The following is a 12,781-nucleotide window of genomic DNA, read 5'->3' as shown; positions in this document are numbered from 1 at the left end:
TCCCAACCGACCAGCCCTATCAACGGATGTTTATTCAAATGGACCTTCCAGTACTTTGGAAGTTCACCCATCACATGTAGAAATTACATTTAAAAAGAGCCCTAAAAATTGGCACTGCAGTTTTCCAAGTGTTCTTCTTGCTAGCAGAAAAACACCACTGCAAAGCCAACCTGACATGTCCTGGGGGTGCTTTTCCTCCTTACAATTGTAACTGACAGTATGGTATATGAATTCAGTTATCACACACCAGAAAACCAGGTACCATTCAGCTCCTGTCCTAGTGAACAGAGTTTGCTTTTCCTCTCCGTAGTTAAATCCAAAGGGACGAGGGTGACCCCGATTTTATAGGGACAGTCCCAATTTTTGAGTCTTTTTCTTATATAGGCTCCTATTACCCCCCACCCCGACCCGATTTTTCACATTTGCTGTCTGGTCACCCTAAAAGGGACAATATTTTTCCATTTGGTAGGTAAGTGTCCAAACCTGACAGCTAAAGTTTTTCCCCACCCTTTCTGACCGACAATTGAAATGAAGCTGAGGGTGCAAATAAGAGCCACCTACCTATCAACCACTTCCTACACACCACAGCTAAACTGTATCACACATCATTAGTTTCATTCTCTCGCACAGCTCTAGACAGCAAAAGGATGATATGCTGACCAGAGAGAAATGTCCTAGCTGTGCCCTCCAAATGGCCATCCCTTTTTCTGTCGCAGTGCAATTGACAGATCATTGATTCACTGAGTGAAAGCCCCTTAACCTTTTAAAAACCTCCTCCCCATCAGCGTTGTGTCGAAAATACGTGACCAGGTTACATGGAGCTCGTTTTTCTTTTCTTGTGGGGCTTGCTCAGATCCGGAGCGGCAACTGGACATGGAACTGGTAAGAGATCATCGCTGCTTTCTGGAAAGTAAAACCAGGTTTACTATTGCTTGGTTGCTCTGGCGTAGGTTACTGACACGTTGACTGCTTTAAGGTAAGGCAAGAGGTTAGTAGATTAAAGGAACTTTGTATTCTAAGGAAGCAAGAGAAATGTGCCCACAAACCATCAACTGGAGACAATCCAGAGTGGGACCATTACCTGTTTTGTCTGAGTAACATATGACTCTTCTAACCCATCACTGGAATAGTGGGCAGATCAAAGGAATACTACGCACTCTTCTAGCACAAATAGATCTTTGATTTTTTTTCCATTTTGCATGAAACTTTAGGAAATATAAAAATAGAAATTGAAATGTCAATAACCTCCTCAGATAACTGGCAAGTGACTTTGGTGTACTTGCTGGTAGCGGATATATAATCGAGGTTTGCTACAGATGTGATTAATACCAATTATGCTTTTTCACCCCTTTAATAAATGCTACCTATTCATTCTAGAAGAAATTAGATTAACCATTCACCACGCACTACTGGTTTATATTAGTATTACCTGTTGGGGTATTCACTTACCCTAAGAAATTGGCTGAATTTGAGGAACATATTGGTAATATATAAGTAATTGGTATCTGTGTTTGAGTCTGAATTAGTATGTTTGAATGCAAAGAGGTCTATAAATTGTAATGTCAGTACCTATGATATTTCTGTTCTAAACATCACAAATATTTCCAACTTCAGAGGTAAGAGCCGGGTAAGAAATTCAGAAAGAAATTCTTTCATGGGAAAGAAACTCAGACAAACTGAAGACTTCATTGCTAATTGCTCACATCCAGCACTGGGTACTGAAATTGTACCAGAGCAATTGTAATTTTGAGAGGAGATTGTATTGTACATAATGGAACAACTTGACCTGGCTGTTGCCCCAATCTACTCATAAACAAAACGTTTAATCTCCAGGCAATTTTATCTTCAGAGAATAATGCATTGATACATCTGCATCTTTTTATTAAATGGAGACATTGTAATGGCAAAATGAAATGCCAGCATCCCCTGCATGATTTTAAATGATGCATGTGGCAGTCTCACTGTGAAATGTTCAGCAGGAGATATGTAAATGGAATCAGTTCTGGGATGAGTCAAGTCCTGTGTATCATGTTCTCTGTATTACTGTGCCCTGGGAGAGTACACACAATGAGAGCACACACTGAGATCTGCATTTATCAGAAGCCTTTCTTAGAATCATGGAAAAACTGAGGGGTGTGTAACACTTGCATTTCATACTGAATTCTGTAATTGAATTCTGTGATGAATTTATAAATATAGAAGACTAACTTAAGATATTTCCATATAGTTATCTCTCCTGCGTTACACCCCCTCTTTCCTTCGCTTCCTGTACTTACTATGAATGCCTGTCCCGATACTTTCATGATTTTTAACTTCATTTTGTTATTCTCTTTATAATAATGCCCTTTGAAACTGAACTTTTTACCAAAATCTTTTCCGCTCCAGTTTAGTTATTGTAGGGTTGTCTCTGAGTACTGCGGGTGTTAGTGTGTTGTTTTCTTTCTTATGGGGAACATGTAAAGGACAGTAGGGAGTCTTGCAAACGCATAGAACTAAAAGAGGATTGGCCAAATTACGGGCCAAACTTGACAATGTCTCTTTGTAATCACTGCACCTACAGTGCCTGTGGCACCGCATTTATCCTTTGATTTTCCAGCTCTCCCAGTATTGCAGATCAATGTAATAAAATAAATTCTGTTGCACAGTTCATATAGCACAGGGTTTCTGGGCAAATACACTGTCAAAAATGAACATTTCTGGATGGAGAATGAAAATAAAAATACTTAGTTCTCATATAGCATTTTTCAGCTGTGGCTCTCAAAGAGCTTTCCAAAATGTGGGCAAACATCATTTCCCTCATTTTATAGATGAAGAGTCTGAGGCAGAGAGAGATCATTCACTTATTTAAGTTGCACAGTACAGCAGGGGTAGAGAGAACTCATGTCTCCTGTCTTCTGGTTCATTGGACATACTGTCTCTTACCTTCTTCTTATTTATTGTTTGTGTTGTGATAGCACTTAGATGTCCCAGACACGCACCAGGACCCCATTGTGCTAGGTGCTGTACAAACACAGGACAAAAAAGATAGTTCCTGCCCCAAAGAGCTTGCAATCCAACTAATCATCCTAGATTAACAGAAAATCATAGAATCATACAACCATAGGGTTAGAAGGGACCACAAGGGTCATCTAGTTTGACCCCCTGCCAAATGCAGGATTTGTTATGTCTAAGCCATCCAAGACAGATGGATATCCAGCCTCTTTTTGAAAACCTTCAGTGAAGGAGATTCCACGACTTCCCTAGGCAGTTTGTTCCATTGTCCTACTGTTCTTGCCATTAGGAAATTTCTCCTGAGATTTAATCTAAATCTGCTCTGCTGGAGTTTGAACCTGTTGCCTCTTGTCCTGCCCTCTGTGGCAGAGAGAACAATTTTTCTCCATCTTTTTTATGGCAGCCTTTCAAGTACACCTCTACCCCGATATAACGCGACCTGATATAACACGAATTCGGATATAACGCGGTAAAACAGCGCTCTGGGGAGTCGGGGCTGCATGCTCCGGCGGATCAAAGCAAGTTCAATATAACGTGGTTTCACCTATAACGCGGTACGATTTTTTGGCTCCCAAGGACAGCGTTATATTGGGGTAGAGGTGTATTTGAAGACTGCGATCATGTCCCTCCTTAATCTCCCCTTTTCCAAACTAAACATACCCAGGTCCTCCAGCCTTTGCTCATATGACTTGCATTCCATCCCTTTGATCATCTTTGTCACTCGCCTCTGGACCCTTTCTAGTTTCTCTACGTGCTTTCTATACAGCGGTGACCAAAATTGGACACTGTCCTGAGTCCAGCGCTGAGGCCTCGCCAGCGCTGAGTAAAGCGGTACTATCACCTCCTGTGACTCGCAGGCTATGCCTCTGTTAATGGAATCCAAAATTGTGTGTCCTTTTTTTTTGCCACAGCATCACATTGCTGACTCATCTTGAGCTTGTGATCCACCACAACTCCCAGATCCTTCCCAGCAGTGCTGCTGCCAAGTCAGTTATCCCCCATTCTATATTTGTATATTTGGTTTCTCTTCCCTAGATGTAGCACCTTATATTTGTCTTTGTTGAATTTCATTTTGTTGTCTATAGCCCAGGGCTCCAATTTGTCACGATCCCTTTGAATTTTAATATACCGTATTGAAATGTGGCTCATACCCAGAAAGGACTAAAATAAAAAATTGAGAATTTAATTTAAAATGTAGAGTACCAGTGCTCAGAAATGTATACACAATGTATGTATCTGTACACAATGCCCATCACCATGGTATCTGGATGTTACATACAATGCTAAATCATCAAGCACACGCACAAAGTCCTCACTAGGCTGACCAGAGAGCAAGCTACTTTATAGCAACCCCTTGGACTCCCAGTTGCAGCAGCCCTTATCAAGTAAATGCCCAATATAAAAATACCCTTTGCTCTGTACTAAAAGACTGCCAACCCCATGATCTGATGGTCTAGGAAAGGTAGAAGTTGCTACAGACAGTGACTCTCTACGGTATCTCCACTTTGAGATGAAGAAATTTCCTCTTGCCCCATTAGGGCTTGAGTGTACTCCTGTTTCTTATTATCCAGTGTAATCCTCTTCGTCCACTTCCCTTATCATGTCACCACCGGTAACTCCATCAGCTTGCCATCTCCCAAGCTCATGATCATGGTATCGTCTCTGACTCATCTCTTTCCTTCTAACCCCATATCCAGTCTCTCACTAAAGTTCCATTGTTAAAAACACATGCCCATGACTTTGGTCACACTCGCCTTGATAACTGTAACCTCCTCTCTAGCCCCCTTGTTTCTCCCCTCCAGTCAGTCCAAAACTGCTGCTAAAACCTGTTCCACTGCACTGACAGCCCCCTCCACCCCTTGAATTCCTTCCCGATAATGTCACAGCTAACTTGGTGGCTGAACTTTGTGACTTTGTCCTCACCCACAACTATTTCACATTTGGGGACAATATATACCTTCAAGTCAGCGGCACTGCTATGGGTACCCGCATGGCCCCACAGTATGCCAACATTTTTATGGCTGACTTAGAACAACGCTTCCTTAGCTCTCGTCCCCTAACGCCCCTACTCTACTTGCGCTACATTGATGACATCTTCATCATCTGGACCCATGGAAAAGAAGCCCTTGAGGAATTCCACCATGATTTCAATAATTTCCATCCCACCATCAACCTCAGCCTACATCAATCCACACAAGCGGTCCATTTCCTGGACACTACTGTGCTAATAAGCAATGGTCACAGAAATACCACCCTATACCGGAAACCTACTGACCACTACACTTACCTACATGCCTCCAGCTTCCATCCAGGACACACCACACGATCCATTGTCTACAGCCAAGCTCTAAGATATAACCGCATTTGCTCCAATCCCTCAGATAGAGACAAGCACCTACAAGATCTCTATCAAGCATTCTTAAAATTACAATACCCACCTGCTGAAGTGAAAAAACAGATTGACAGAGCCAGACGAGTACCCAGAAGTCACCTCCTACAAGACAGGTCCAACAAAGAAAATAACAGAACACCACTAGCTGTCAGCTTCAGCCCCCAACTAAAACCTCTCCAGCGCATCATCAGAGATCTACAGCCTATCCTGAAAGATGATCCTTTACTCTCACAGATCTTGGGAGACAGACCTGTCCTCGCTTACAGACAACCCCCCAACCTAAAGCACCAGCAACCACACATCACTGAACAAAAACACTGACCCAGGAACCTATCCTTGTAACAAAGCCCGATGCCAACTCTGTTCACATATCTATTCAAGTGACATCATCATAGGACCTAATCACATCAGCCATACCATCTGGGGCTCGTTCACCTGCACATCTACCAATGTGATATATGCCATCATGTGCCAGCAATGCCCCTCTGCCATGTACATTGGCCAAACCGGACAGTCTCTACGCAAAAGAATTAATGGACACAAATCTGACATCAGGAATCATAATACTCAAAACCCAGTGGGAGAACACTTTAACCTGTCTGGTCATTCAATGGCAGACCTGTGGGTGGCTATCTTACAACAGAAAAACTTCAAAAACAGACTCCAACGAGAGACTGCTGAGCTGGAATTGATATGCAAACTAGACACAATCAACTCAGGATTGAATAAGGACTGGGAATGGCTGAGACATTACAAACATTGAATCTATCTCCCCTTGTAAGTATTCTCACACTTTTTATCAAACTGTCTGTACTGAGCTATCTTGATTATCACTTCAAAAGTTTTTTTCTCTTACTTAATTGGCCTTTCAGAGTTGGTAAGACCACTCCCACCTGTTCATGCTCTCTATATGTGTGTATAAATATCTCCTCAATATATGTTTCACTCTATATGCATCCAAAGAAGTGGGCTGTAGTCCACGAAAGCTTATGCTCTAATAAATTTGTTAGTCTCTAAGGTGCCACAAGTACTCCTGTTCTTTTTGCGGATACAGACTAACACGGCTGCTACTCTGAAACCGTTCACTGGCTTTCTGTCTCTTGCTGCCCTTTGCCTCCATCTCCCAGGCCTGGCTGCGAACTTTAGAACAATTTCCCATTCTTGTTTGCCAGATTTCCTCTCACCTGGTTCAAATCCTTCCTTACAACCCACTCCATCCCATCTTGTTCTCTTCACCAATGATCTTCTCATCTCTGCTGGCTTTTCTTTATCTTCTCATTTTTAAAGCTTCAGCCCTCTAGGTCAGGGAAGATGCTTTACTCTCAATTTTGTAAAATGGCAGGGGCATTACAAGGTATAAATACATACTAATGAATAATGCCTATTCAGTCCTTGCTCTCCCTGCTGAGACTGCCAGTGAAAAACCAAATGGCTCTGATTATTGTTGTGAGGTGGACATCACTCAGTTGGGCGCTGTTCTTAGACTTCTTTCCCTACCATTTCAAACCAAACTAGTGTGATTCATCGGTTTTTTCAGTATTATCCAAGGTTGGAGCATGTATTCCCCAACCACCCATATATTCTGGCCGTATGTTTGTCACCCAGAGCAATTCCTCTCACAGGTGATGTTCTATTACATCCCCATTCTCCCCCCCTAAAAAAACCCAACCAGAACCCCAAATTGGGGAGGTTAATGCCAAAGAAAAGGGTTTGAATCGATATGCACGCAAATGCTTTTAATAGCCAAATCTCCTTCTTAGCAGAGTGACCTTTACCTGTGGGCATGAACACAGATGAGGCCAATGTTACAAAGGCCACATCTGAGTAAAAATGTGGTCAAGTCGATTCAAAACTGAAAATGCCCAAGCACCAAAATAATATGCTGCTTACACGATCTATTCGATACCAAATGAGTATGCTGCTACTGCAATGTACTCAGCAGTTGCCCCGGAGAAGGACAAGCTCTTTGGTTTTACCACAATGAACAGAAGGGTATAAGAAACAAAAAAGGACAGAATAGAAAATAAATTCTCCCATTTTTTGCTTTGTGCCTTTTCCACACAGCTCTCTGTGCTTGGAACAATTTCCCTCTCAACTGCGTATTGAGAACTCTCCCTCTCTTCCGTAGCATCCCTTGTAAAAAATCTGCCCTTGGTCAGCGGTCGCTGGCATGGCTGCTTAGCACAGGACAGGAGTTAGGGACACTATATGTAGTGATACTCAGCAGCACAAACTGAGCCGGATTTTCTGGAATCACGTATAGCTCTGTAAAGTGCATGTAAAATACTACCAAGTCACATGCCTTCACTCATGTATGCTGGCGGTGGCATTTCACGCCCAAAGGGCACTCACTTTGTACAGTTTAAATGATGAGACAAGGTATCAGGCAATGGTGAATCAAGCCTGTCATGTTTAGTTAGTCCATGAGCTAGAGAGCCTGAACTACAGGCCCTATCGAGGGCCAGAAAACTGAATAAAGCACCTATAAAGTCATTACAGTTGAGACCTGTCTCTTCTATACTGCAAGGAACTGTAGGTTTCTCCTGGCCTTTCAATGCTGATCTCCTTTCTGGTGCTGTTCACTATGCCTATGCCTGATTTTCTCATTTGTATTTTATTTGTATTAGTTAGATTGTAAACTCCTCGAGGAAAGGATTTTGTCTTCTTATGAGATTTTGTTAAGTACTACATATGTTTACAACACACATGGTCCAAAACCCCCGATACAAATACTCCCAAACTTCAGGGAACTTTTGAACTGGACCCAAACGTCACAGCTCAGATCCATTTCTAACTTACCTGTATACATAACAAATGATAATAAAACAAAACAACTTCAGGGTGGAAAAGTTACGAAGACAGAACCGACACCCATTTTTTTACTTTTAGATCAAAAATAGTTGGGAAAAGTTTTCAAAGCTGGAGCACAATAGTTCCTATTTCAGTCCAGCAGATGGATATCAGTTCTCCTCTTCACAGGTCAGTTTCAATTGCCGGATACCATCTAGAGATTATATAGTTTCAGAAACAGCATCAAACCCCTTGGTGAAATGAGCTCCTGAAGTAGCCTTTTGTGGGAATCTCTGGATTTTGAGACAGGGTTGAGTTTTTGCGATCTCTTGGGAAAGGTTTTCTTCACTTCTGAACTATCTGACTGTTTCTGTCTGCTGTGTTGCTTTCTCCAACAATTTCTGCGTAAATCTTCCGAGCTGCCAGCCTACTACTGTTCCCTTCCATGTCACCCATGTACTCAGGGAAAAAATGTCCTATTCTGTATGTTACAGGTTTATATTCCGCATCAAACCATGTCAAAGCTAGTGTCACAAACCCATGGAAGAAAAAAAAAAAAAAGCAAATTCTTAGTTCAGATTATCATGGCATCTGACTCACTATGTTGTGTCTACCTAGTACTACAAAGACCCATGTCAAATTTCCCCTCTCACCTATTTTGGTAAAAAATAGTTGACTTTCTGTCTGGATTCCTGTATCAAACCAGTCCTCTAACTCGAATATTAGTATGAAATAGCCACAGTAGGGGGAAATTAGTATGGTAAAATTAGGTTTTGTAATGACCTAATTTTACCATACTAATTTCCCCCTACTGTTACTCACACCTTCTTGTCAACTGTTTGAAATGGGCCACCCTCATTACCACTACAAAAGTGATCAAAACCTAATAACACAAGAACTAGGGGTCACCTGATGAAATTAATAGACAGTAGGTGTAAAACAAACCAAAGGAAGTACTTCTTCACACAACGCACAATCAGTCTGTGGAACTCTTTGCCATCGGATGTTGTGAAGGCCAAAGGTATAATTGATAAATTCATAGAGGCTAGGTCGATCAGTGGACAACAGGGGATGGATCACTCAAGACTGCTCTGTTCTGTTTATTCTCTCTGAAGCATGTGGCACCGGCCACTGTCAGAAGACAAGATACTGGGCTAGATGGACCATTGGTCTGACCTAGTATGGCTTGTCTTATGTTCTTATAGAGATGATAGGTAGCATGGGGATAAATCATGAAAGGCCATGAGTTGTTATGCCGTATACTACTGCCATGAACATGGGCGGCGGGTGAACCACTGGCTCGGGGAGGCTAGCCCCCCAGCCCCATCCCTTCCACCCACCCGCCAGAGCCCAGAGCCCCCCCACTGTGACATCTGACCCCCGCCCCAGGCTAGTGCCCCCAACCCCAGAGTGCACCAGGACGGTGAGCAGCGTGGCCCCAACCCTGGAGGGCCGGGATGCTGGGCAGCGCTGCCCCAACCCCCTCAGCTCCGGAGCGCTGGGAGGGCGGGAAGTGTGGTCCCAGCCCCCGCCAGCTCCCAAGTGCCAGGAGCCGTGGCAGCATGGCCCCAGCCTCTCCAACCCTGGAGCACTGGGTGGCCGGGCAGCGCAGCCCCAGCGCTGGGTGGCCAGTCAGTGCAGCCTCAACACCAGGAGATTGGGCAGCATGGCCCCAGCCTCTCCAGCCCTGGAGCGCCGGGAGGGCAGGCAACACAGCGCCAGCACCAGCTGGGGCCATGGCACAGGGGAAGAGCCGCCCGCAGAGCAGGAAGCAAGAGGCGGATTGGGGATGGAGTGTGGGCGGGGCCACACCTGCCTGTTTGAGGAGACTCAGCCTCCCCCAGTCTATGATACCCACCACCCATGGCCATGAAAATGAAGACAAGTAATTTATGTCTGATGCAATGGACAACGGCGACATGGTGGACAGAAGCAAAGAAAGGGGTGACACGGTCAAAGGGATGAAGTAGGAAAATGATCCATGCAGCAGCGTTCTGAATGGATATGAGTGGGGCAAGATTGCATGTCAAGGCCACAGAAAAGGATGCTGTGAGATGCTAAGAGTCTGGATGAGTTTTAGTTGTGTGGATGAAGAAGAAAGGTTGGATCTTAGAGATGTTGTACAGGAAGACTTGGAAAGATCTGGACACAGCCCGGCTGTGAGGATCCAGAGAGAGGACCAATGTGAAGATGACACCCACACTATGGGTCTGAGCGGCAGAGTGGGTGGAGGTGTTGTCCACAATCACTTACAAGTGTCATTTTTTGTGCAGTATTGTGCACAGCAGCTCAGCAGAACCCCAAGCATCTCACCAGATAAGCGAGCAGTTGCCCTTTACAATGAATAGATGAAATGTTGTGGGTTTTTATTAAGAATTTAAAGAGATGTAGGTTGGAATGCTGTTTGGTGAGATTCAGATCTACCAGCTGCTTCAAAGAGGCGTTTGAAGTCTCGAGGGAACCGTGCTTTTAGCTTTCAGGGAAAGTGAGAGTACGTGTTCACGAAATGTCTCTCATCTGATAACTCTTTAATTTTAATCACCCTGACAGTCTGTGGTAAAGCATGTGGTTAACTATTTCGGGTACAGCAGCTCCTCTAGAAGCCACAATCCGCTGCTAGTTTAAACAAGGCAAATCCTTTAACCGTGAAGAGATGTAGGTGGATTGAAGACGTTAAAACAGTTTAGATCATTTGTGCACAATGGATCTCTTTGCCTACTTCCTGCCATTCCTCCTGTGTGCTCACTTGCCCTCAGCTTTCACTAAAGCAGGAGAGTGGGGGGTGGGAGGGGAAGTACAAAGCGAGACAGTAGGTGACAGTGAAAGTAAAGAAGAGGAACCTGGAGAATGAAATCATAGCACTGGGTTTAGAAATCACTGATTTCCATGGCTGGAAATAATGTCAGCAAGGCCGTGATTATCTATACAGAGAGGACATCTTAGGAGTCAGGGGTAGAAGGCAAGAAGAATTAAAGACAGAGGACGGTCTGGAGTTTGAGATCCTAGCCCTTGTCCTCTGAGGGGGTTGCATTATTGTTTCTTGTCACAGGAAATGGGAGGAGGTGATGAGCAGGGAAGTCTCATCATAGCAATTGTGATGTGTATTACAGATAAATAGCCACTGACCACATTTGTCTTATCTTTCGCTTCCTACATTGACTGAAGGCCCTTGGTCTACAGATCACCTCCTCTTCTTGGCAGGTTCTGTCTCTCATGGATTCATCAATTAATCAGTTGCCCTTCCTAACACAGCACCCCATGCTAAGATAGCCCTCCAGGTCCAGAATCCCATCTTTGAGTTTCTCAAGATTCAGGGACCCGGAGCAAATGATTCCAGAACCTCCTTTGGGAATGCATTCATCCAACACTGGGTCTACAGCAAAGCCTGATCGTGTCTCCCAACCAGCATTAATATGACCCACTCTTAATTAATCCTAGGTGACTGAGAATTATATTTGGATGTCATTTGCTGCTGTCATAACAGTCCTTGTTTTCTGAATGAATTATTTTTAGGTTTGCAACCTCCACCTTCTCACCATAAGCTGTTGTTGGTTGGTTGCTGTTTAGTGTGTGGGAACATAACTGTGAATCTCCTAGTTTTTTATTGTTTTGCTTAGTGGCTGTTGTAACTATTACTCGGTTCAATGACTTTGTGCTGGATTATCTTTGTTTTTTCAACATTACACCATACAATTAGGGATGCAAGTGCTGAGGCAGATATCAAGTTTAACTGTAAAATATATATATTTTTAATTTCATTAAGAATATAAAATACTTAACCAGAATATTAGAAATTGTTCCTGATAAATAATTGCCTTTTAACTACCAGTATTTACAGGTGTCAAAATATGAACTTTGAAAAATAATGTCCGAATCTAAGGAAATGGAAAAATGGGCCAGAATATTTCTAATTAATTTTTATAGTGTTTTTGACCCTCATATTTGGGAGCCACCACAAAAGAAACTGGTCATGAATATTCCTCTATATTGAGGTAATGTTACTGGCATTGTGCCGCTGCTAGGCAGGATTAGGAAGTGTGATCTGAGCCCAGCCAGCAGGAGGCAGGCATGAGCTCACACAGCTATTGTTCCTGATAGCCATTCCCAGACACCATGTCTCCTGCATTGCTTCTCTCTCAGAGTAAAGGAAGGAGAGTCGAACCCACCCCACCTAACTGGGCTCTGAAATTCATTCAGCAGCATCACCCTTACTACTGGGGACCAGGGCCGGTGCAACCTGTTAGGCGACATAGGCGGTCGCCTAGGGCGCTAGCATTTGGGGGGCGGCATTTTCTTCGGCGGCGACTGCAGCGGCCGGATCTTCGGCCGCCCCGGTCATTGTCGGCATTTAGGCGGAGGGAGCTGGGGCAGGGGAGCGCGGGGAGGGCCACCTGCAGCAAGTAAGGGTGGGGGGGGCGGCACGCAGGGGAACTCCCAGCCCCGGCTCACCTCTGCTCCGCCTACTCCCCTGAGCACGCCGCCCCGCTCTGCTTCTCTCCCTCCCAGGTTTGGAGCGCCAAACAGCTGATTGGTGCCACAAGCCTGGGAGGCGGGAGAAGTGGAGCAGTGATGGCGTGCTCGGGGAGGAGGCGGAGCAGAGGTGAGCTG

The 12,781-nt window shown here is 44.2% G+C and overlaps 1 protein-coding gene across 1 annotated transcript in view; it reads left to right on the top strand.

Moving 5' to 3' along the window:
- Positions 1-635: 635 nt before the first annotated feature.
- Positions 636-12,781, top strand: part of IL2RA (interleukin 2 receptor subunit alpha) — a 24,882-nt gene continuing 12,736 nt past the window's right edge. Inside the window, exon 1 of the mRNA XM_034752424.1 lies at positions 636-882. Within this exon, the coding sequence (XP_034608315.1) occupies positions 816-882 (67 nt within the window). The 5' untranslated portion in view covers positions 636-815. The remainder of the gene's footprint in view (positions 883-12,781) is intronic.

This window comes from Trachemys scripta, chromosome 1 (assembly GCF_013100865.1).
Source record: "Trachemys scripta elegans isolate TJP31775 chromosome 1, CAS_Tse_1.0, whole genome shotgun sequence".
Classification (NCBI taxonomy): domain Eukaryota; kingdom Metazoa; phylum Chordata; order Testudines; family Emydidae; genus Trachemys; species Trachemys scripta.
This window is presented reverse-complemented; position numbering and strand designations above follow the sequence as displayed.